This window comes from Polyergus mexicanus, unplaced genomic scaffold (assembly GCF_030449975.1).
Source record: "Polyergus mexicanus isolate NDT 795.1 unplaced genomic scaffold, iyPolMexi1.0 SCAF_4, whole genome shotgun sequence".
NCBI lineage: Eukaryota > Metazoa > Arthropoda > Insecta > Hymenoptera > Formicidae > Polyergus > Polyergus mexicanus.
The window spans coordinates 4,618,874-4,641,764 of record NW_027223324.1 but is presented as its reverse complement, the minus strand read 5'-3'; the positions used below and the strand labels follow the sequence as shown (position 1 = coordinate 4,641,764).

At 30.0% G+C, this 22,891-nt stretch overlaps 4 protein-coding genes and 1 pseudogene across 8 annotated transcripts; 1 reads left to right on the top strand and 4 right to left on the bottom strand.

The window, feature by feature from the left end:
- Nucleotides 1–2,205: 2,205 nt before the first annotated feature.
- Tp53inp (Tumor protein p53 inducible nuclear protein) lies at nt 2,206–9,024 on the bottom strand. The gene is made up of 4 exons (XM_070294348.1): nt 8,916–9,024; nt 5,551–5,717; nt 4,500–4,978; nt 2,206–4,045 (listed from the first exon to the last, which is right to left on the bottom strand). The coding sequence occupies exons 2-4, from the start codon at nt 5,699–5,701 to the stop codon at nt 3,899–3,901; spliced, it is 777 nt and encodes a 258-aa protein (XP_070150449.1). The 5' UTR covers nt 5,702–5,717; nt 8,916–9,024; the 3' UTR covers nt 2,206–3,898.
- Nucleotides 9,025–9,773: 749 nt separating this feature from the next.
- Nucleotides 9,774–13,788, bottom strand: LOC138932326 (uncharacterized protein F13E9.13, mitochondrial). Of its 4 annotated transcripts, none has more exons than XM_070294032.1 (6): nt 13,349–13,782; nt 13,049–13,172; nt 12,433–12,573; nt 11,788–11,987; nt 11,407–11,534; nt 9,774–10,791 (listed from the first exon to the last, which is right to left on the bottom strand). In XM_070294032.1, exons 1-6 carry the CDS (start codon nt 13,459–13,461, stop codon nt 10,589–10,591), a joined length of 909 nt encoding a protein of 302 aa, XP_070150133.1. In that variant the 5' UTR covers nt 13,462–13,782; the 3' UTR covers nt 9,774–10,588. The 4 variants fall into 4 exon arrangements, with proteins under 4 accessions (XP_070150133.1, XP_070150134.1, XP_070150135.1 ...); XM_070294033.1 differs by having other exon boundaries at nt 13,049–13,131; nt 13,349–13,777; XM_070294034.1 differs by having other exon boundaries at nt 13,049–13,190; nt 13,349–13,437.
- Nucleotides 13,789–15,355: 1,567 nt separating this feature from the next.
- Eif2beta (eukaryotic translation initiation factor 2 subunit beta) lies at nt 15,356–18,907 on the bottom strand. Of its 2 annotated transcripts, XM_070295225.1 has the most exons (7): nt 18,771–18,907; nt 17,989–18,246; nt 17,490–17,646; nt 17,378–17,410; nt 16,117–16,307; nt 15,608–15,892; nt 15,356–15,460 (listed from the first exon to the last, which is right to left on the bottom strand). In XM_070295225.1, the coding sequence occupies exons 1-7, from the start codon at nt 18,786–18,788 to the stop codon at nt 15,416–15,418; spliced, it is 987 nt and encodes a 328-aa protein (XP_070151326.1). In that variant the 5' UTR covers nt 18,789–18,907; the 3' UTR covers nt 15,356–15,415. The 2 variants fall into 2 exon arrangements, with proteins under 2 accessions (XP_070151326.1, XP_070151327.1); XM_070295226.1 differs by lacking the exon at nt 17,378–17,410.
- A 259-nt stretch (nt 18,908–19,166) lies between these two features.
- Nucleotides 19,167–20,709, top strand: LOC138932910 (uncharacterized protein CG1161). The gene is made up of 5 exons (XM_070295227.1): nt 19,167–19,388; nt 19,474–19,592; nt 19,842–19,956; nt 20,031–20,171; nt 20,307–20,709. Exons 1-5 carry the CDS (start codon nt 19,329–19,331, stop codon nt 20,454–20,456), a joined length of 585 nt encoding a protein of 194 aa, XP_070151328.1. The 5' UTR covers nt 19,167–19,328; the 3' UTR covers nt 20,457–20,709.
- A 354-nt stretch (nt 20,710–21,063) lies between these two features.
- Nucleotides 21,064–22,876, bottom strand: LOC138932909 (ADP,ATP carrier protein-like; annotated as a pseudogene).
- Nucleotides 22,877–22,891: the final 15 nt, after the last annotated feature.

Genomic DNA, 22,891 nt, shown 5'->3' with positions numbered 1-22,891 from the left:
TAGTTGACGCTACTGTATGACGCTAGAAAAAGTGTCTTTCGAAAAACGGTGGACTCTCTCAGGCTTTTCTCTGTCTCAGAGATGATTTCATAATAGATTGTACACTAGTACTTCCGGCATTTAGGGTTACTAGGCATTTTCGGTCGAGTGCATCCTATCTAGATGTTTGCGCATCTCGTGACTGTTTCCGCGAAAAATTCCTCCTTCAAAATGTTATGCACGTTCGCAAATGAACAATTAAAAATAAAATGTATATAATATTAATAAAATATTAATGGAATAAACGCAGCTAAAAATAACAACTTAGAATATTTATTGAAAAATAACTAAAAAAAGAAATAAATAAATATAAAATCAAATTGTCTAGGCAAATATTTTTATAATAAAAGTTTATATATATATATATATATATATATATATATATATATATATATATATATGTTTAGAGCTCATCGTCAAAGTTAACATGAATTTTTAAATTGAGTAAATAAATTGAAAGCCAAAATCGTAGATTCAAATACAGATAAAAATTAACATAATTAAATTTAAAGTAACTAAAAAAATAAATTATAATACAAATTATGTGAACAGTAGATAATCTATGCATTTTATATTCGTATACGAAGCAGATATAAATCTAAAAGAATTTAAAAAACGATATATATATTTACATGCAGTGTCCTTTGAAAAAAAATTTAAGCCCTAAAGTAAATTGTCTCAGGATATCGATAGATAGGGTATAACTATTTTGTTTCTGATATAAATAAGAATAAGTATAGAAAAAAGATAGAGAGTTAAAAAGATTTGTTCGAGAAGAATCCTTTATTTTGAACACTATGCCATCGTAATATGTTAATTAATAATAGGCAACTATAAAATGGCATTTTATACATATATATATATATATATATATATATATATATATATATATATATATGTAATATAATCGCGATACATTTTTCATAGTGCATCAATCAGAGGATCCTAAGATCCTGGTATGTATAACGTTCAAAGACGAGTGAAAAAAATCCGATGAAAAAAAAAAAGAAAAAAAAGATCCATGGAAAATGAATATCATATAGATTCATTATCCAAGGATCTGAAAATCCAAAAGTGTACAATTTACAGATCCGAAAATATTCAAGGATGTAATTCTATCTAGGCAATAGAATAAGAATCCAAGAATCTCTCAGAAAATCAAGAGATCAATCAATTCGTGAAATCAGAAATATCCCAGAATATAGACATTTTTCAAAATCCCATAATTAAAATTACGTCGTCTTTATATACTTTATAAAGTCCACTTTGTATACATTATAATACTATATATACATACATACATATATATGCGTATATATGTGTGTGTGTGTGTGTGTGTGTGTGTATATATATATATATATATATATATATATATGTATACATATAATGTATATGATAAAAAATATTATATAACAATATATGTAATCTTATATATAATCATATTATATACGAATATGTTTATATAATATTATATATACATATGTAATCATATTACAAGAATATATATATATATATGATTATGTATATGATTATACCATATATATTGCTATATAATATTTTTTATCACATATACATTATTATACATATATATAAACTACAATATATGGATATATTTAAAACATATCTTTTAAAGTTTAAATAATCCTTGAAATTTATAATTTCAAAAGTCATTAATCTATAATAGTAATTATAAAAATCTAAAAGAGCGGAACGAAAGATTTTAAATATTCTAATAGTTTACTAAATATCTGAAGATGTAATAAAATTTACTAGATCTAGAAAAAAAAACTATTGTAATCAATTCATTTTAATAATATATTCTAGTATCTCGGAATCCAAGAACAAACGAGAAATCAAATATATATATGATCCTGCAAAAATTTAAGCAGAATCCTGGGATTTTAACTATTTAACACAATTTGATGAACTAGGAATCTGAGAGTCTGAGAATTTTATAACTAAATGGACATAAGGAATTATATATATATATATATATATATATATATATATATATATATATATATATATATAAGATGTGCAAATAAAACTAATATTATTATTATTATTATTAATAATAATATTATTATTATTATTATTAATAATATTAATAATATTATTAATATATTATTATTTATTATTAATAATATTATTAATATTAATAATATTATTAATATTATTATTATTATTATTAATAATAATAATAATAATAATAACAATAGTTTTACTAAGAACCAAAAGACAGATTGTGGAAGGTACAAAACAATCTTCAGAATTTCGTGCGTGCCATTTGTGACTTGGTTCGTGTACATGCACCTTATGCACATTATGTCAAATAAATAATTATATAATTAATAGAGATTTAGCAATTAATAAAACATTGGACAGATCAGATAAATTTCTCTTAATTATACGAATATTGATATACGTCCTTGTGACTTGTTTGCTCGAGGACCCTGTTAACCCTTTCAAGACGAAGTTACATTTCTCAAGTATTGCTTCGGTCAATTGTACAAGGCCACAAATTTTAAAAAATTATTTTGTACATTAATATATTCTAATTTTTTTCTAAAATATATTTTATTGAAATAAATTGGTAAGAATTTATTTCGTGAGATTAGTTTATTAACACTCAATATCACCAACTGGAGCTTAAGAATTACTTTTGTTTATTTTTTATATTTTTTTTTATATAAGGATAATGGATTTAAGGCAAGGATTTTCTTTATATCTCTTATTAGAAATAAGTTGGGATTAATATATATTTTTAGTCTTTAACATAATTGCATTAATATATGGATTACCTTAAAATTTAAAAAAATATGTAAACAATCTTATGTGAAAAGGGAGAGAGGAAAGGACTTTATAATGTCAAACATTTTCTTTAAACTGTGTCTATGATCTTTTTTAGAAAGGGTTGAACATGTCACTCGTATCTTTTTTTCTAAAAAGGGATAAACATGTCACATATATCTTTTATCATAATCACCAAATGTACACACTTCCTCGCACACTTGCACGAACAAGAACGTATTTAACGAGTAAAATTTCGTTACAATGAACTCCGAATCGGTCGATCAAATTGAGATCATTGTTTTGAGCAGCAGCATTTCTTACAAGTTGCAACTGTTTCATATTTTTGTTACAAGCAATTCTTTTTCTTCTACGGCACATATGTTATATTTTCATTTAAATAAATAGTAGTTGAAATAAATCGAGAATTATATATAATAAATTGCAAACATTCAGTTTTACAGAGTGCTTTGTCATCTGATCTATACAGCTTGCGACATAACAATGGACAGATCAAGCCTCGATCAAGTTCTCGATTGAGAGTCTGACCATTTTCAACTTTTATTAATTGATTTAGCTCGAAGAATTAGGCTGAATATACTCGAAATATTTCATTTTTATCGCTGACAAAAAAATGTCGAGTCGTTTGGCGCGTCATTGAATTACAATCACGTGTACAACAATCAGCCATTTTTGCAGGATGTATCAAAAGATTAGAGTGAACTCTACAACAATTATTACTAATTACTATCGCCGTACACACATACATACACATACATACGCATGCATTCGGTATAAAATCTAGTAATGGCCAGACTCTAATCCGAGAGCCATTCTAAAATTCTGTCTTATATTAAACAGATTAATATTTTGCACCATCGACGAGAAAATAGACATAGCATATACTGCAAAACAGTAAAAGATCATGTTACTCTTTGATCGATGATAATTTTTGTAAATAGTATCTTCTGTCATTGCAGCGAAACTTCACTGAGTATCCAATTGTCATAGCGTTGGTCGTCGTGTTTTAGGAAGAAGTTTAAGTACAGATTGACCTGAGATCGGATGACTAGCATTTTCGGTTGTTATTAGCGCCGCTGTGACAAACGCGCAAACGGTCCTGGCGACGTAGCCGTTTGCCTTTTGCCTGGCGTACCTTGTTGCTTCTTTCCATACGGGCTCTTTTCAGGCTCTGAGTCGAGCGCTTCTGCAAAACCTGTGCAGACAAGAGTAGCGAATTTTCTTGATTTAATGATCTACATTATAAATGTTTCAAAAGCGACATTAAAACACCAATTTGAAACAAATCGTATAATGAAATCAACAGTTAAATTTGTGGATAACATTTATTCATATTCTTTATTAAACACTTTATATATATATATATATATATATATATATAATTTTTTCCTGTTCGTATTTCTCGTAAACTTAACAATTAAAAAAAAAATATTGGATAGTAATGTATCTCTTGTATATACATAAAATGCCTTTCAAATTAATTTTTTTAGTCTTGCATATCAAAGTATTAAGCTGGAATTATAATAAAGTAATAGTTTATAAAATACTTTGTAATATTTTTTTTATTTATATTAATTAAAATAAAATGTGATTTTAAATAACAATTAAAAAATAACTTTGATTACGAGTCTTGAAGATATCAAGTTTACCTCTTGAGCTCGTTCTTGAGCGGATCGAAGCTGTTTTCCGATTCTAGCTCTGTTATTATTGCTATCTGATGTGGGCAGTCTGTCGTTGTGGATGGCTTGTAATTCTGCGACAACTCTACGCGACAATTCGTCGATGTTACTTCGGTCTAAACTGCTGTCCAAAGACGTAGATACGGTACAAAGCGCGGAGGACATGGAGGACGAGAGATCAGCTGGTGGCGCCGAGGGGACGTTTTGAGGAACGTCAGTGGTTTGCCGGACATCGACATCCTTTTGGCTCTCTATCCATCTATCCGGCGAAGGGGGCGGAGTGTCCGGAGTGATAGGAGGAGACGTTCCCGACACGACGGAGTAGACAGACATGCTAGGATGCTCTATCAGCAGATTCTCCATCGGCGAGGTTGCCACTTTAATAGGTCCTTCTTGGGTGAACACTGCCGGTGGCATTTCATACCACGGCTCCTCCAGCGTACCCTCAACTGGAAGAAGAGGAAAGAAAGTGCATAAGCATATAATCAGTCAAAATAATAAGATGCTATAAAGTATAAAAATAAAAAGGATAAAGAAACTAGATTCAGAACTCAAAAATAATACTCGACGGAAAGAAAAAGATTGATGTAATATGTTGAGATATATACATTCAACAGATTTCATTCGCAGTTAAGATTATAGAAATAACTCCCGATGATAAAGCACTTCATTATACACATAAATGAGAAATCTGTCATAGATAAGACATGAATCAATAATAAAAAGGCGATTAATTAGCTTCGTAAACAAGATTCCGGAAGCTATTATGCTATGTTGTTTACTAATTGTGTTGTAAATGTTCATTAATTCTTGTCTAAAGAGTTTATCAAAAAATCATATGAAGTGCATGTGAATGATTGAAAGACACTATTGTAATTATCTCTTTATCATACGTAAATATCTCTAAGAATATCCCGATCAAAATTAGAAATTAGAATATATAGTCTTACTCTCCCTCACTCTCTTTCTTTCTACGTACATAGTTTTAAGTGAATTATCAAAAAAACGATAAATTATATACCAGTTCGGTCAATGAGGATCCATTCATCGTTTTCGACCTCCACTTGCCTAAATCTCCGCATTATCCCTCGAGTTCGAGGATCCTCTTCAAGCGAATCTTGTGTGCCGGAGTAATTACTCCCGAATAAGTAACCGACGAAATTACCCAACATCCTGATCGTCCGATGTCTGTAACACAATAGATTCTATTTTAATACTGTTTATATATACATATATATATTTTTTATTTGTGTAAAAAAATAGATATAATTAAATTAAAATAATTATTATTTAATATATAATAATTATTTATTTATTTATTTATTATAAAAAGTAAATTATTTTTTAATTATTATTTTAAATCACATTTTATTTTAGTTAATATAAATAGAAAAAATAAATATCACAAAGTATCTTATAAATTATTACTTTTTAATTTCAGCTTAATATTTTGATATGTAAAATGATTAGAAAAATTAATTTGAAAGGCATTTTATGTATATACAAGAGATACATTACTATCCAATATTTTTTTTTTAATTGCTAAGCTTACGAGAAATACGAACAGGAAAAAATTATATATATATAAAGTGTTTAATAAAGAATATGAATAAATGTTATCCACAAATTTCGCTATTGATTTCATTATATTATACGATTTGTTTAAAATTGATGTTTTAATGCCACTTTTTCAAATAGTGATATTTTTCAACAATTCTCATCCATTTGTTTCGAGAAACCAACCATACTGCGTTGGAAAAGAGGAAGGAGGAAGCAAGGCGGAAAATCGTATTCTTAGATACCAAAACTTCTAGATTCTAAAATCGATTCTTGGATCCCTGCATTTTGACTCTAACTTTATTTCTCTCTTCCACCCTCTCTCTCTCTCTCTCTCTCTCTCTCTCTCTCTCCCTCTTTCTCTTGCATTCTGTTGTATAATCTCGACGCGTTTTCGTGGGCGCGTGAGCGAGGTGATCACGACGACCTTGATCTCGAATTTGCTTCTTTCTAGCTAGAAGGGCAACGCGAGTCCTCTCTCAGCCAGTAGTTTTCCTCAGTGCATAACCACGTGCCAATTATATAATTACAAATATCCGAACTGACACAAATGTACACGCTCATTTTCTCGATCTTATCTTATTGTTAGTCCTTAAGTGCGTCCTAAGAGTAAATCCTCTTTCAGACTTATTATTAGTCTTATTCAAGTTTGAATACACATTCTGTCATACACAAATGTACATAATAGCCTATTGCGATAAGTTTAAACCAATTTCATTTATTCGATATGTACGTACTTAGATATAATAATTAGATAACATAAAATTAGCTTTAAAGGTTCCTTTGATATGAACTTCTTATGACGTATCAATGTCTCCGCTTTTTGTTCAATTTACAAAAAGACTTCATTTTTTATTAATTGCAATTCAAAAATTATTAATATACTCTACTTAGCACAAAAAATCCTAAATCAAATAGTCTTGATAATTCTCATTCTTCCTACATGCTTATGTTTCTTAAACTTTGAGAATTTATAACTTTCACTTTTCCCAACGTGTAAAAAGCTTTTCGTAGAGTGTTTTGGAAAGCTCTCGATCTCAACTGTACAAATATGCAATCAAAAAAAGTGTGACGCTCTGGCCCAAAAATCAAGCCTTATTGGCGCTTCTCCTTTGCAATAACTAATAGAAGCAAATTAAAAATAGAAATTAGATTCTTTCAATGTAGACGGCATGTAAATTTAATTGAAATATTCACACGATTTTAAATGCAAATGTAACAATTTTAAAACATCCTGTATATCGAATCATGACATTGCACAAACGATATTTTTTAAATGATAATAACCATTAACTCTAATAACAATCACATTAGCGTGCGCGAGTGATTATGCATGTAAAAACAAAAAAAAAATACATAGATTGTATAATTTATTCTCTTGCCATATCATCATGACTTATTTAACAATTACGACTAAATGACTCACGTCGTTCTAGAATCCGAGCTATTACCTGACCAACGATACTAATATCTAAAAGATTAAAATATAAAGTTAATCTCTCTCCTTCTGTTTTTCCGTTTGTTATGCAAACACACAATTAACGCGAAATTAAATTAAATGAATGCTACAATAACAACGTATAACGAAGTGTAATCGACCCTAAAGTCGCTTTTCTCTCCGTCTTTAATTAGCATATTTTTTATGGAAAATTCTCATCTCTCTCTCTCTCTTGAATGATATAATGCATCTATAAGATACGTAACAAAGACACACTCTCATATATAACTTTCTCCCCTTCCCATCTCCTCGCTCCCTCTCTTCACTATCTCTCTCCTTTCATCCCCTCCATCTCTTTCAATAATCACAACTTGGCGTCCCAAAGCCAAAGTTATCTCGTCCTTAATGTTTTTATAGATTTCTTGCCTCTCTTTGTGTTTTTTGCTACGCGTACAAAATTATGAAAGTTATATAAAAAGATTTACGATAACAAAATGAGGAAATCGATTGATAAGGCATTTTGACCGATGTAATCAATTTTTCTTCGGTTGTTTTTCTTCGTATTTTCCTATCAAAATACAAGAAATACGTTCTATCAGACGGTAATCTTATTCTTCTCGCTTCTTGAATTTCATCATCCTTATAAAATCGAAATAAATGATTTGTCGACGGAAAAATAATTTTAAGAAAATTCGTGAAAATAACTCAGTCGTCATCTCTTTCATGATCGATGCTCCAATTTGCTGTTTTATCTCGTTTTCGAATTTTCCTCAGATACACAAATACGCGTGCATACACACATCACAGGCGCGCGCGCGCGCATACACGCACCCTGATCGTGCACAGCTATAAGCTACACACGATAAAGAAAGTAAATAAATTCGACGTCATTTCGCTATCGTCTCACTTGCCCTCGCGCGTGAATGCCACATTTTCCTTCCTTTTCCGAATTTCCCTCACTTACGCCCATCGTATTGTGGCGTAGCTTCGAGATTTACGTACACAACACAATCACGAAAAATTATCATTCGCCAGGACTTATCTAGCTTAGACTTTACACTCGTGTAATTTTCCTTTCCTCTCTCTGAAATCTTTCTTACGCTTGGTTCAAGCGCGTCAATGATCCCCGAAACTATGAAAAAAAAAGGCGAATGACAATATAACAATCACAGAAAAATCATCATCGTCTTGATTGCCATCGTTTGGTCAGTTACGTCAAAGTATGTATCAACTGTGAAAGGTACCGTCATGGAAAGTAGAAAAGCGACATATCGTTTAAAGTAGAAGGAAAGGAGAGAATGAAAAGAAAGAGGCACATGCAAATAAAAAAATAAAAATAAAAAAAAACCTTCGAAGATGGTACGGAAAAGCTTGCGAAGCAATCAACTCGCCTGAATAGTATCGCGTTTGAGGAGCCGTGGTAGCAACTGCTCGCCGTCAGCTGATTTCGACTGTTGGCTGGCTGGCTGGCTAGGCGACCGATTACGAGGTGCTGTGCGGGGGTGAGAGGCGGGGTTACCGAGAACGGTGAAACGGAGGGGAATAGTTTATGGGAGCGGGGCTCGAGAGGAGAGGCGAGGAGGCAGTTAGACGCAACGGAGTCGGACAGAAATGAGCTGTCTGAAAGTAGAGAAGTAGGGATTTTAGGAATGGGTAAAACGAAGTGGAAGGGAAATTTCCCTCTTCCCCCCTCAGCGGAGGAATAGCGATGGCGAGGGTTATAGCGTAGAAGGGAAAGACAATGTCGATGTATGGATGAGAGGGGGTGGGGAGAGAGAGGAGGAGGGAAAAGAGTGGGGTGATGCTTCATAGAGGGATGTCAGGGGTGTATTTTGACGAGTGTGTTTGATATAGATCCGCGGATTCGATACGTTGCGTTAGAATAATGATTTTTTTTTTTTTGCTCCCTCCTGCCAACTCCTCTTCCCTCCGAAAATATTGATTCCAATAATGCTTGGATTAAACGATTAAGAGATAGCCTTCTGATTTTATTTATTGGCGTTTGCGTTTTTATCTTCATTCGCATAGATTTTTGTAGAATTATTATTCGTATTGACGAAATGTGTGTTTATTTTAAAGTTTATTTTGATTTTACAAGGATCCTTATATCTCGAAAAATGACGAAATTTGAGGAAGAAGGAAAAGTGATCTGCTCAAAATTCATTTGTATTTTGATATAAAAAAAAAAAAATTACAGATTTTGAATTTAATTTTCTATTCTATTTGGTATTTATAATTTATTTTTCGCGATCTCGAATATTTCCGACAAAATATTTAAGATTATAATACTCTATTTAAGAATATATGTTTTGATTTTTTTGATGTAAATATATTCTGAATGTATATTTAATAACTCTGACATTTATAATGTGTCTTTTGTATTAAGAATTTATATAAGATAAGATTATTCTCTTAATTTATAAAAATTTTGAAGATTATTTCTATCTTATAAAGTCCAAGATATTAAAACGAATTATAAATAAATTTTATGATTACTTTATATATAGAAATATATATATATTCTTTCTCTCTTGGCTTCTGCTCTTGGAAAATCGTATTAAATCCTCAAGTAGCGTTATATCTAGCCTCATATTGTATTTCCTCGTTTCGCAATTTTTTTACAGATTATTTGTTTCATCTATCTTTCCCAAAATTTTATTAACACAGTTTTCGACTTTGCATGATATATTGTTAACAATGACGAATTTAAAGCCTATATTTTAGAATTAGCTACTCTTTCAAAACAGCTCCATGCTTCTTCTCTATTGATACAACACATAAACTTACGACTACTTAAATACTCAACCATTTATGTTTCTCAAAATTTCTGTTATATGCAGAAGGAAAAACGATAGGACGCGAATTTTTTATAAATCGATATGTTTTTCGTACTATACGCCGTTGCGATTTTCGGAGGCACCAAAGCGCCAGCTTGTCAGGTGCATGATATTCAGCCCTGACGGTGGCAGAGCCAATCGAAGCCAATGGAAGCTCGCTCAGCTGGTCGAACAGCTGCCGGTTTCTGGCTGGCTCCCTCGCACGCTGACCACGGAATCGCGTGTTGTCATAGGCGCTGTTGTCCTTTTAAATGTCCGACAAAGGCTTGGACTCTCTCCGGGTCGGGTGAATTCTCCCATCGGCCAGCCGTTTTCAGGTGCGATCCCACAATCAGCGCGTCGGCTACGTTCGCATAATTATCTACGTTGTCCAACGTCACGCCCGAACCGATCAGCAACGGTAGCCTCGCCACGACGCACTCTCGCACTTCTGCAAAATGCAATATATACGGCGTCCCTCTCGCTCTCACGTATCCCTTTTCGTGAATTGAATTCAAATCCCTATCGCATCATATCATCGCGATGCATGATCGAGTCTCGAATTTGGTTTCTTTTTTTTTATCCTTATCAGATCGACGTACATAAGCCTGATATCACTAAGACCAATAATATCAATAATAATATATATATCGATATATTTGAAATCTGTATTTACCAGATTTTTTTTTAGTTACATAGAGCGCAAAATAAAAGTGTCATTTCTAATTAAGAGTTAAATTTTAATGCTATGCATACATGACAGGTACAAAATAATGGGAAAACAAGACCTGAGAAGATGCTAAGAATATGGAAATAACGAATCTAAAGTCAAGATCTGACCGTTTATCAATTTCCCCTAAATTTATAAAAGATGATAGAAATTTTATCACTCTGGGCCTGATATAATTTACGTTTATATAGGCAACATTTCTATAGGTGCAAATATATTATATATATATATTACCTATAGCACCTATAGAACTGTTGACGTGTTTTTTCTTCTTGGAAATCATATCATGTATGTGGTGAGATTCTATACAGAAAAAATTTAAGAAAAAAAAGATACCTGAAAGATCCCTTACGTTTACTTCCTCTCCGGTTGCATTACCGGTCAATATAACGCCGTCGGCTAAAAAAAATTCCGCAGCTTTAACCGTCTCCAATAAGCTCACGTCGGAAGTAATTGCGTGCGAACTGTAAAAATATCGGACAAAGATGACGAAAAAATAGAATGTTTACGCAGAGCTCTATTTTCGCGACATAAAATTATGGAGGAGGGAGCGCAGAGAATCATCGCGCGCGCGTATATTATTATTTCTTATATATTTAACGTACTCTTAACTAGAGAAATTTCGAACAGATTTATTATATTATTATTAGAGTTTTTCTTTAAATTATAAAAATATTTCCTTTTATCTATTTAAAAAATTAGCTCGAATAATCTCACCTGTGTTTTTTCTTGACATCAGGAAAAATGAGAATGTTGTCTGCGTCAATCTGTCTTCTGTATCTCAATAAAGTTCCAGCATTTGCATCAATAAACCCTTCATCGGCCATGTGGGAGAAGACGAATCCTTCGGCTCTAATAAATTGCAATTCCGCAGCCTTGGCAACCGCGATCGCTTCCTTGTTGCATCCTGCGAGAATCTATCAAAGCAATATTCGATCATTTATAAAGCCTAATAAACTGAAAAATATAAGCATCAGCGTTAATTAATATGTCAAACTTAACGTTGATAAATATTAGAAAAAAAATTGATATCAGTAAATCAATAACTTGTCATTAGAGTAATTTGGTAAATTTAATATCAATAAAATTGTTAATAAATTAATATATCTAACAGATAATTTCACGCGACATATTGATATCATATATAATTAAATTATAAATTTCATATAATTTTACATACAATTTTAATGTAATTAGATAAAATCGATGTAATCCAACAATAGTTTGATATAATTTGGATAACAAATTAATTGTTAGCGTTTATAAATTGCCGAACTCGAATTTAAACGAGAAGAAAGAAAAGAATATTATATATGTACGTGCGGGCGTGCACACGCACACGTGTATCGAATTTTTTTGTACCTGAACGCCACATGCGATATTTTGCGGCACAACTTTCCTAACTTCTACACAAATTCTTGTCATCATAGTTGTGATCTCCGGTGACAGATCCCTCTGCCTAACGTAGGGAATGTCGTGCATATTTTCGATCAGTATTCCATCCTAGAAAACATATATGCATTCAGATCGATGCACAATCGCGGGTGTTTTCGCAGAATTTTGTATAATCACAGAGAGAGAAATCAAAATATAAAGTTATTAAGTAGAGATTTATATTTTATTTATTATTTATATTTTATATCAAATTTCCGATTATCTATACAAAACATCTTTGCAATTTTAATCTTTAAATTCTAAATTCGTTAAAGTATAAGATCCATTTAAATATTAATTAAATAGATATTTGATTATTTATATAGACTATTTATTTGAACTTAACTTTTTACAATCTAAACAAAATAGTGTCCTCAAGCATATTAGCATTTCTATTTAAGAAAATTTTTAATTTGCAAAAAAGTCCGGAAAATCCATAAATAAAGAATAGACTCGATAAAAAAAAGTTTTGAGAATTCACACAAAAGCAGTCTTGAATATTTCATATATAAATCAATATCAATAATATTGCAAAAAGAATTACCACATTATATTTCGCGTACATTGATGCCTCTTTTATCGCATTTTTCACGATCTTCTCGGTACAGCCTCTATACCTTGGTGTTCCTGAACGCACACACACACACATTTCTTTTTTTTTGAATCTGCTAAAATATTTCTATAATCTTCCAGAATATCATGGAAAAAAAGAGAAAGCGAAACGAATTTGCTGACTATTAATCATATTTGGAGCGATTAGATCGCTCCAATTATATTCGAGTTTAAGTATACGCAATTCAAAAATCGATCGCGCTACGCGTATCAAAGATAATGAGAAATTTACCAGGGAGCGCTCCTACGTGCACCATTGCGATAATTGAGCAGGGTCGTGGAAATAATTTCCGGAATCTCAGCATCTCTTGGGCGATAAATAGCCAAATGTATGCAATCTAGCATCGCCAAACAAAGTCGAACCAATATAATAATTACTGTATCGCGACGAGACGATGTCGAATCAGCTGACTGTTGATGACGCGTAGTTATGCTTAATACTTTCTCTCTTTCTGTCCTCTTCGCGCGCTGAACAGTCGATAATGTTTTTTTTTTTTTTTTTTATCACGTTTTTGTGCGCTTCTAATGTGCCTCTCTCGATGACATATCAGGCCAGGCTAATTTTTTTTGTGTGCACGCACATAGAACTGTGATATAGGCCATATATGTATATGTCAAAATGAATGAATAACATAATATTGCTCAATATATATATATATATATAAATCTAATGTTCCAAAGAAATAACTATTAATAAAATAAGAAATAATTCTTACACTATACTTTGACATGCATGCGCGTGAAAAACAACTTTAAAAAAAAAGAAACAGCCTTTTCATAAAACTTCAAATGGATCGATTTTTTGTAAAAAGACTGAATTTTTAAGAACATTTTATTTGTTTTAGTACAAAACTAAAACATACGTAATTACTACAAAAAGTGACATGATTGAAATTTTAATTTGTTAATTTGAGATTTTCTCCAGAAATATATATGCGCACGTGTCTAGCATACTTATTTATTATGTACAAATGTCTTTTTTTTTTTAAAGACAAACATTCTTTTGCAATTTTGTTGTTATTAACTTTGTGTTCTATATAATTAATTAAATAATTAATAATCATCCTTACATATTTAAATCGCAGCATCTCATTGGAGTGCATAAAAAGATATTAAATGCGTTGAATAAAAGATATTTCTATATTGATTAGTTATTTATTAGATTTATTATATATATTTGTCTTAAAGAGTCTAATCAGATCCTTCAAAGGTATTTGAAAAAATATATAAAATAATTTGAGAGAAATTTGTCTAATCAGAATATAATTAAATAAATTATTTAAAGAATTGCTTTATATATTATCAAAAATGTTTCAAAAAAAATTTTTATGCTTACACAATTTTGCGAAATTGTTATTTATTTTGCAAAAGCCTGTTTGGATCTATGATTCATGTATATATACAAAAAAATACAAAATTGTTATCTAAATCTATTGTTAACAATCCAATATTCTTCGTCATTTAATATCTGAAGATAATTTTCTTATATAGTACCTAAATCATATTGCAACAAATGTAATTTTGTTTTTATTCAGGTTAAGTTATTTTAATGACCAAAAAAATATAAATCAAAAATTAAATGATTATTATTATTTTAATTATGTTCGACATTGTTTTTCATATACAAATTTCGATCATAATGATTGCATTTCAAATTGGTTTGAATAAAAATAAGAAATGTAGATAATATTAAATATATATAATCTGGAATATCATAAGTTTAATATCGTTTCTATTTGTGCAAATAAAAAAAAATATATATATATAATTATTCTCAGAAATATTATAATCTAAGAATCCAAATTCAAAGCATTGGAATTAATGTATCCTAAGTTAATAGAATGTAGAATGAGAAAATTTCACAGCTTAAGATTGTTAAGACTAGTTAAGAATCTTATAACTAAGTCACCTTTTTCATACATTAGAATCAATATTAAACTTATGACAATCCGGATTATAGAATGCTATCTACACTCTCCTGTATTTAAATCAAAATGTAATTATCATGAATAAAACCTGTATAGAGAAAAAAATATCGACAATAGTTAAAATAATCTTAAATATAAAATTTAAAGATATTTATGTGAAGTAAATTTTCAAAAGTCTGCATTTTAGAATGTAAGTTCTAGAATTTTTCATAAATTATAGAATCCAATAGTTTATATAATTATATAAATAATCTTTAAAAAATTCAATTATATTCAAATCAATTTGAAATGCATTCAATAAATCTGTACCATTTATTTTTATTTCATAATATTTTATTTGCACTAGCGTTTTCTTAGACAGAGAAAATTGCTTAGGCAGTTTTCGCACGAATAGCAGCGCGTTTTCCTGTGACAGCCTGTGAAACAGATATAGAAAATTTTTATTTGTAAAAAGATGCACTTATCTTTTATTACTTGTATATTATTATATTTAGAGCGTATCGAATATGTATCGCGATATAATAACGTTACTACCGCCTATGTCATCTCTAAGAATAACTTACCTGGAATCCAGACTTTATACTAGCGACAGAGCATCTCGAGCCACAGGTCTCGCATTGCAAGAAAAAAAGTCGAGTATCTTTTTGAAGGATTGTGTCCGGCGAACGACATGTATGACATGTAACATACTCCTTGATATATCTCCTAAGAACGTTCTCTATTTGCTTCTGTTGGAAGCGACCTTTGATAATCAATTGACTGTTACCGTCAACCGAGCCACTTGTACCCAACTCAGCCAGCAAAAAGTCCAGTAAATGTTTTGGCTGCCTGTGCAATGTTTTACAAATCTGCAAAGACGTATTTGTAAGATAGAGATACTTGTTTTGCATCTTGCAGATATATTAAAAAAAAAAGAGAAAAAAAGAGTATACAATCAATTTTTTAATAATAAAAATTATACACATACATGTATTGTTATTGAAAGATCAGTACATAAATAATTAGCAACTACGTTAATAATAGTTATAATAATTTCAATTAATAATTATTAATTAATTAGAAGAGTGCATACCTCGGTGAAATTGGCGAAAGACGTTTTCTTTGTACCAATGCGTACCACTTGAGGCGGACGCATGACAAATTTCTGTTTCTTACCAGCCACCATATCAGGATTTTTCTCTCGCATGATATTAAATACTCTAACTAATAATTCATCATACGTATAATCTCTGTCCGAGCCTACCCACAAACTTGGTTCCTCCACTAAGAAAAAAGAACAAAGAAATTTTTATCTAGTATAACTAGATAAGTCATATCGAAAACAACAATCAATAAACTTTATCAAACTTACATGTGAAAATATTACAATAGAACAAACAAGAGTGCAAATAAAAGCAATATGTATAATATTTATGGTGTTGTTAACAGCTGAAAATAATTCAATTGAGAATAATATAATGTAATCCAATATTGTACACATATGGAGATATAAAAGGTTTATAAAATACATAGAGATGTTTTAAATACATTGAATATTTTTCCCAAATTACAGATATAAATAGCAAACCTGAAGAAAGAATGTTTTAAGGTTCCTGACTTTATTTTGACAAAAGATTTTATCAAAATAAGTTATAAAGCAAGTTATATACATTGAGTATTTATGTTTACAATATCTCTTCCATTATTTAGTAGTTCTTGTGTGTATTTGTAAAAAACACACTTTTTCCGAGTGTGTATTGCAAAGGATAAATATTTATAATATTTAAATATAATTTTTCTACATATTTATACAAAATATATGCATTATACCACACTTTCTTTTCTCTCATTGCACAAATTATTATGAAAAATTTACCAATTAAACCTATCTAACCAAAAAATATTGAAAAGTATTCAATTATGAATATTAATTACACACATTACACATATATACACACACATACATAATGAATGCATGCACATTCAAATTTTCGTTTCATTTTATCCAATAATTTATAAAAATTTCAAAAAAAATTGCATCTTGAAAATTCTTATTAAAGTTACAAAACTATTGCACTTTAATTAATATCTAAATATAAAATATACATACATACATACATACATACATATATATATTTTATATTTAGAAAATGTATGATATTCAGAGCGCTAAAGTAGTTTTTTTTTATATGTAATATATATGTACATAATGCATAATGTCTTCGAAATAAAAATCGAATTTAAAAATTAGTATGTTTAAATATCGATATTATTATGAAATTTAAGTGCAAGAATAATCAAAGGATAATTAAGTACAGGGTTGATATAGTTAAAAAACACAAAGCATGTCTTACCATACTCTGCACTTCGCTCAGATTCAGTGCAGCATGTTAACAAATAATGAGTAACATAAACAACTAGATGCAAAAAAAAATATCGGCACAAGTCATTTCTTATGATACATACCATTTTCCTTATCTTCAATTTCCTTGCGTTCCTCTTCAGCTACTAATTCATCAAGATCCTTCTTCTTCTTCTTCTTCTTCTTTGTCTTTGAAAAGTCCATATCTAAGTCAAAGTCATCATCCATTATAATTTCTTCGACTTGTTGTTCTATAGATTCCTGTTTAATAAATAATAAGATTTCAGAAAACTTAAAACAGCTTTATCGAGCCTTATTACTTATTACTAAAAGAAACTTATGTTATAGATTTTTTAATTTGCGCAATTAAATTACCTAAAAAAATTAAATTAATTTTTTATTGGATATATACAACATATCCTATCAAACTACAATATTTTTTTTTTTAATTTATCAAAAACATCTGTCATAAGAAAATAATTAAAATTGTTTAATTATTTTTACAATAAAATAAGAATTACAACAGTAAACAAAAGATAATGAGATCAATAAAGATATCCAATATAAAAATATATATTGCTTCTATAAAAATTTTTTCCTTACCTCTTTCTTAGTATCAGGTAAAGCTGCTTCTAACTCATCTAAATTAAAAGCCTTTTTCTTCTTTTTCTTTTTTTTGCCGAAATTTTCCAGATCCAGTGCCTCGTCATCTTCGACAACTGTAGGTTCAGGCTCCTGATTCTCTTTGTCAACAGTGTTCTCAGTTGTATCACCACTACTGCCTCCTTCGTTGAAAGCTGCATCAATGTCAAAGGCAGTCTTCTTCTTTTTTTTCTTCTTTTTCAAGGTTGGATCAAACACCTAAAAAATTAATCAAAGGAAATAACACTGTTTTTTATTCTTATAGTTCTACTATTATACATATTGAGAGTATAATGAACTTAATAAAACTAATAAAAATTTAGTAGAGAATGTAATAGAGGATAAACATGTAAACATATTATATATATATATATATATATATATATATATATATATAGAGAGAGAGAGAGAGAGAGAGAGAGAGTTTTTCATAAAAATTTTATTGTTGTAACAATTCAAAAAATTAATACATCATAGAAAAATATTCATGCAACCTTAAAGATTTTGAGGTTATTAAATTGACTATTTTCTCTCTTTCTCTTTCTCTCTCTTCCGTTTTTTTCAAATATATTTGTTCACTGAGAAATTACTCTTTCGTAAGGAGATTCTTTGTAAATAACGAAAAGGAAAAGCAGAACATGACATTCTTTCAACAGAAAAAATTCGAGTAAAACAGCAAATATTTACCAATTATATATTTATACTTGAATCGAGCAATTTGTCGGTGGTTAAACTTTACATACCGAATCCTCTTCCGTCATTATCCGGATTGTAGTTCGTTCTCGCCTCGAATGAAGAAAATTCGAAGTGATTTTAAGCTCTCACCGTGTATCACACGTTGCTTCAAGAGAATTGGAGGATTGCATCAGAAAATACTGGAGAACATGATGGCTCTGCTGTACTTTACTACCAACCTTAGCCAAATCAAATAAGTGTAAGATGATAGGGATTAATTGGAAGATACTCAAATACAATAGAAAATCTCCCTAGATTGGTTCGAAAATCTATTCGACTTGATAATCTATGTACAGCATCTCTTAGCGTGGCTGTCAAAGTCGGTCACGTGTTCAAAGACGTCGCGCATGCGCGTGGAAAGTGGAAATCAGTTGTCAGTTATGTCAGTGTAGTGTCAGTGGTCAGTGTATGTACGTACTATGTGCATGTTCATTACTAATTATTACACTGTGATTTGAACGAGGATCATGTACAATTGTAATCATTATCCTTATGCGTGATTTTGTATGCGATTACGCTGAAAATTAACAAACTCTATACGTTTTCCTTAATGCGCGAAAAACACAATGTTAAAGTACATTTCTCTTATCACGATAGTTATTTTAACTTGTCTGTCACAGATTGAGGTTAGGATATATTTTTCATGACTTTATTTATAAATTAGTTGAAAGATTGCAAATACGTTTCATGATATTACAAATTAAATTCCAGGCACAATACGATGACAAGAGATGCAAATGTATCTGTCCGAGCCTCTCTTCCGTTATAAACACAACGCAATCGTCTATGGAGCGTCTCACATATATCATAAATGTTCCACCATTACAATGGTAATTCTATAATTTACATATGAAAATATGCAATATATAGTTTTCCTTATTTTTTTTAGAAACCCATATATTTCGAGAAACATTCTTTTTCTTAATCGCGATTAAAGGCTTTCACACATAAATATCGAATTGTATGATATATATTCAAACAAATTGATATGGAAAACTATATTGCATATCTATACAATTTATAATCTTATGTACTATGCAGTTGTCATTAATATATTATAATATATGTAAAATTTATAGTAAATGCGAGAGCGTTGTTCTACCAAAACTTGGAGACCAGATAAAAGGGAAAGAAGAAATATTTTGTCCACGATGTGACTGCAAATATGAAAATAGGAATACAACTATCATTAAGGTACTTTTCATAATAATATAATAAACTTTATATCATTATTACGTAATTTGATGGAAATATTAATATTGTTACAGATTGTGGTGATAATAGTTATATGGGTTATATCTCTGTTGGTGATATATATGTTATTCTTAATTTGTTTGGATCCATTACTTAACAAGCGGATACATAAGGCTGCAGCAAATATTGGTTATCATGAACATAATAATGAGGAGGTAAGTGTAGAAAAAAATTTCTTTATGAAATTTTTCTTATTTTCATGTTTTTTTGATACTTCTACATAATAGACATATTATTAATAAGTTTAATGATCATTTTTCTTTCATTTAATTTATTGTTTTCTTTTAAAGGATGATTCATCTCTTGCACCTGGAACTTCTCATCCAATGGGAGAAAGAGGTAATGTTTTGAATCGAGTTGGACATCAGCAGGACAAGTGGAAAAGGCAAGTTCGTGAACAAAGGCGAAACATTTATGATCGTCACACTATGTTGAATTAATAATCTCAAAATTAAATATTTTGTTAAGAATATAATATATAAAAAATCTAAAATATAGAAATTCTTTAGTTGCAACAATTTGTTCAATATTATGAAGCAAATTTTTTAAAAAGATTTGTATTGATAAAAATATATTGCAGTAGTAAGGAGCATTATTAAAGATCAGTAGATTATTCATTTTTATAAAAGTGGCCAACCTGTCATAGCTGATATATTAATGTCAAACCAAGTATATATACAAAATTGTTGCAATTGTAATTTATTTTGTGTGATTTTGATGTATATTGAATAATAAATTATTAAAATACATATTAATCGCTCGCATTGCGATGTACATGTATTTTTTATCAAAAGTATTCATGAATAAATACTTCACACACACACAAACATAATATTAAAATATCTTATATGTATGCAAAAACTGATTTTGTACATAATTGTATAAAGCTGATCTGTGATAAAATTTTTATAATTTTGTGTGTAGTCTCATAACATGAGAATAGTTTATAGAAACGATTTTAACATAGAAAATGATGATAAAAACTGAAAGTTATCTTTTCTACATGTTTTCTATAATATAAAATGCTTTTCATTAATATTTATAACTTTATATAGAAAAATTTATATACATAATATATAGGTTCCACTATATATGAATATACATAAATTTAAACATGATTCTCTTAATCATACACATTTATAAAACGATCTCTTATACACCACAGTAAAACTTATGAAATTCGTAAATTTTCACAAATTTTTCGAGATTGCTCTTTCAATTGATTCCTTGATTGTATCGTACAACGTCAAACGAGAGCACCGCCGGTGCCACGAAGAATATTAGAAAATGCGCCTTTAAAAAAAGCTCCAGATCCTTCAGTTTTTGTTATTTTTATCCAACAATCCATGTATTTTTGTACATTATATCGGTCTTTTTTCGGCCCGACTGCATCATCATTCGTCTTCTGACTGTATCGAAGGGATAGGATACGATGCCCGCTATCGTTGTTACTATCTGTAAGAAAAGTAAAATATGAAAGATATTTATAACACAAAATTTATTATATTTTCGTTGCTTCATCATTATTATGCTGTCTAATAGAAAGCGAACAAGATACCTCGGCAATTATAAAATTCATGTACAACGGTGTGCTCTTCGGATCAGATAGCGTACCCTTCACAGTATCATAAAATCTAAAGTACGTTGCTCGATATATAATAATCCCTTGCACGCTGACGTTGAAACCACGATACAGCCCGAGCAATCCGTCTGATTCAAATATCTTTAATATGCAGTCACTTATACCTTTAAATTCCCGTTTCTCGCCCTTTCCGATATCGGCGGCCAATCTAAAAAATTCAAATCCACACATTATCGTCTTGTACAAAATTTAATAGTCGCGTGTATACCTAGTACGGGCAAAGTCAAGCGGATAAACGAATAAAAGCGATGTCGCACCGGCGGCCGCTAAATTTCCAACGAACTGTCGCCAAAATGCGTCTGACGGCACGTCCCCCAGGAACAAGGTCTTGAATTTATCTTTAAACGCGAAATTGAGAGCTTGAGTCGGAAAATATCGGATTACGTTGGCGAGATTGCCTCTCCAGAAACTGAGAAATCCCGTTTCCTTAGGTATACGTACAAACACATCTAGCATACCTGAAATAAAATTTCCACGATTAACATCACACGAATTAATATTAAAAGACTAATGAAATTATTTTTCGTATAAAAAAAATATATATATATATATATATACAATATATATTATTAATCATATTATTTTTATTTTTTATAAGTAATAAATATATTAATATAAAATATATATATATATATATATATATATATATATATATATATATATATGTTATATTATTAATATATTTATTAATTATAAAAAATAAAAATAATAATGTGATTAATAACATATATAATTACGTATAACATTATATACCCTTGTATCGTTTCTCAGGTTTAATTTGTTTTGAGGTGTGCTGCACTTGCAGCAACAGTTTCACTCTTTCTAAAGGAGCGACTGCAGTTTTTGCAATTGCCGCAAATAGGCCTCCAGCTAGAAAGTCCACTAGAAAAGATCTGTACATATCCATTTCTCTCTCAAGAGGTTGTTCGAAATATATTTAATATTATATGATATTTTCGAGAGATTCACAGTCACGCATATGGATTAGTTCATGCGGTTCTTATTTGTCACATGTATTCCTATTAATATTATCGAAATATTGTACATTTTTACACTATCTGTCAAAAAAACAGTAAAGCATAACATAAGATCTACTATGTGTCGTTTGTTTTATGATTTATCTTCTCGAAAGTCTATAAAAATCATTACAACTGTGCGCTCGCGAAAGAATGTAGAATAAATAAGATAAACAAGACACACAAAAAAATGAGCTTGTAACGTTTACTTGCATTA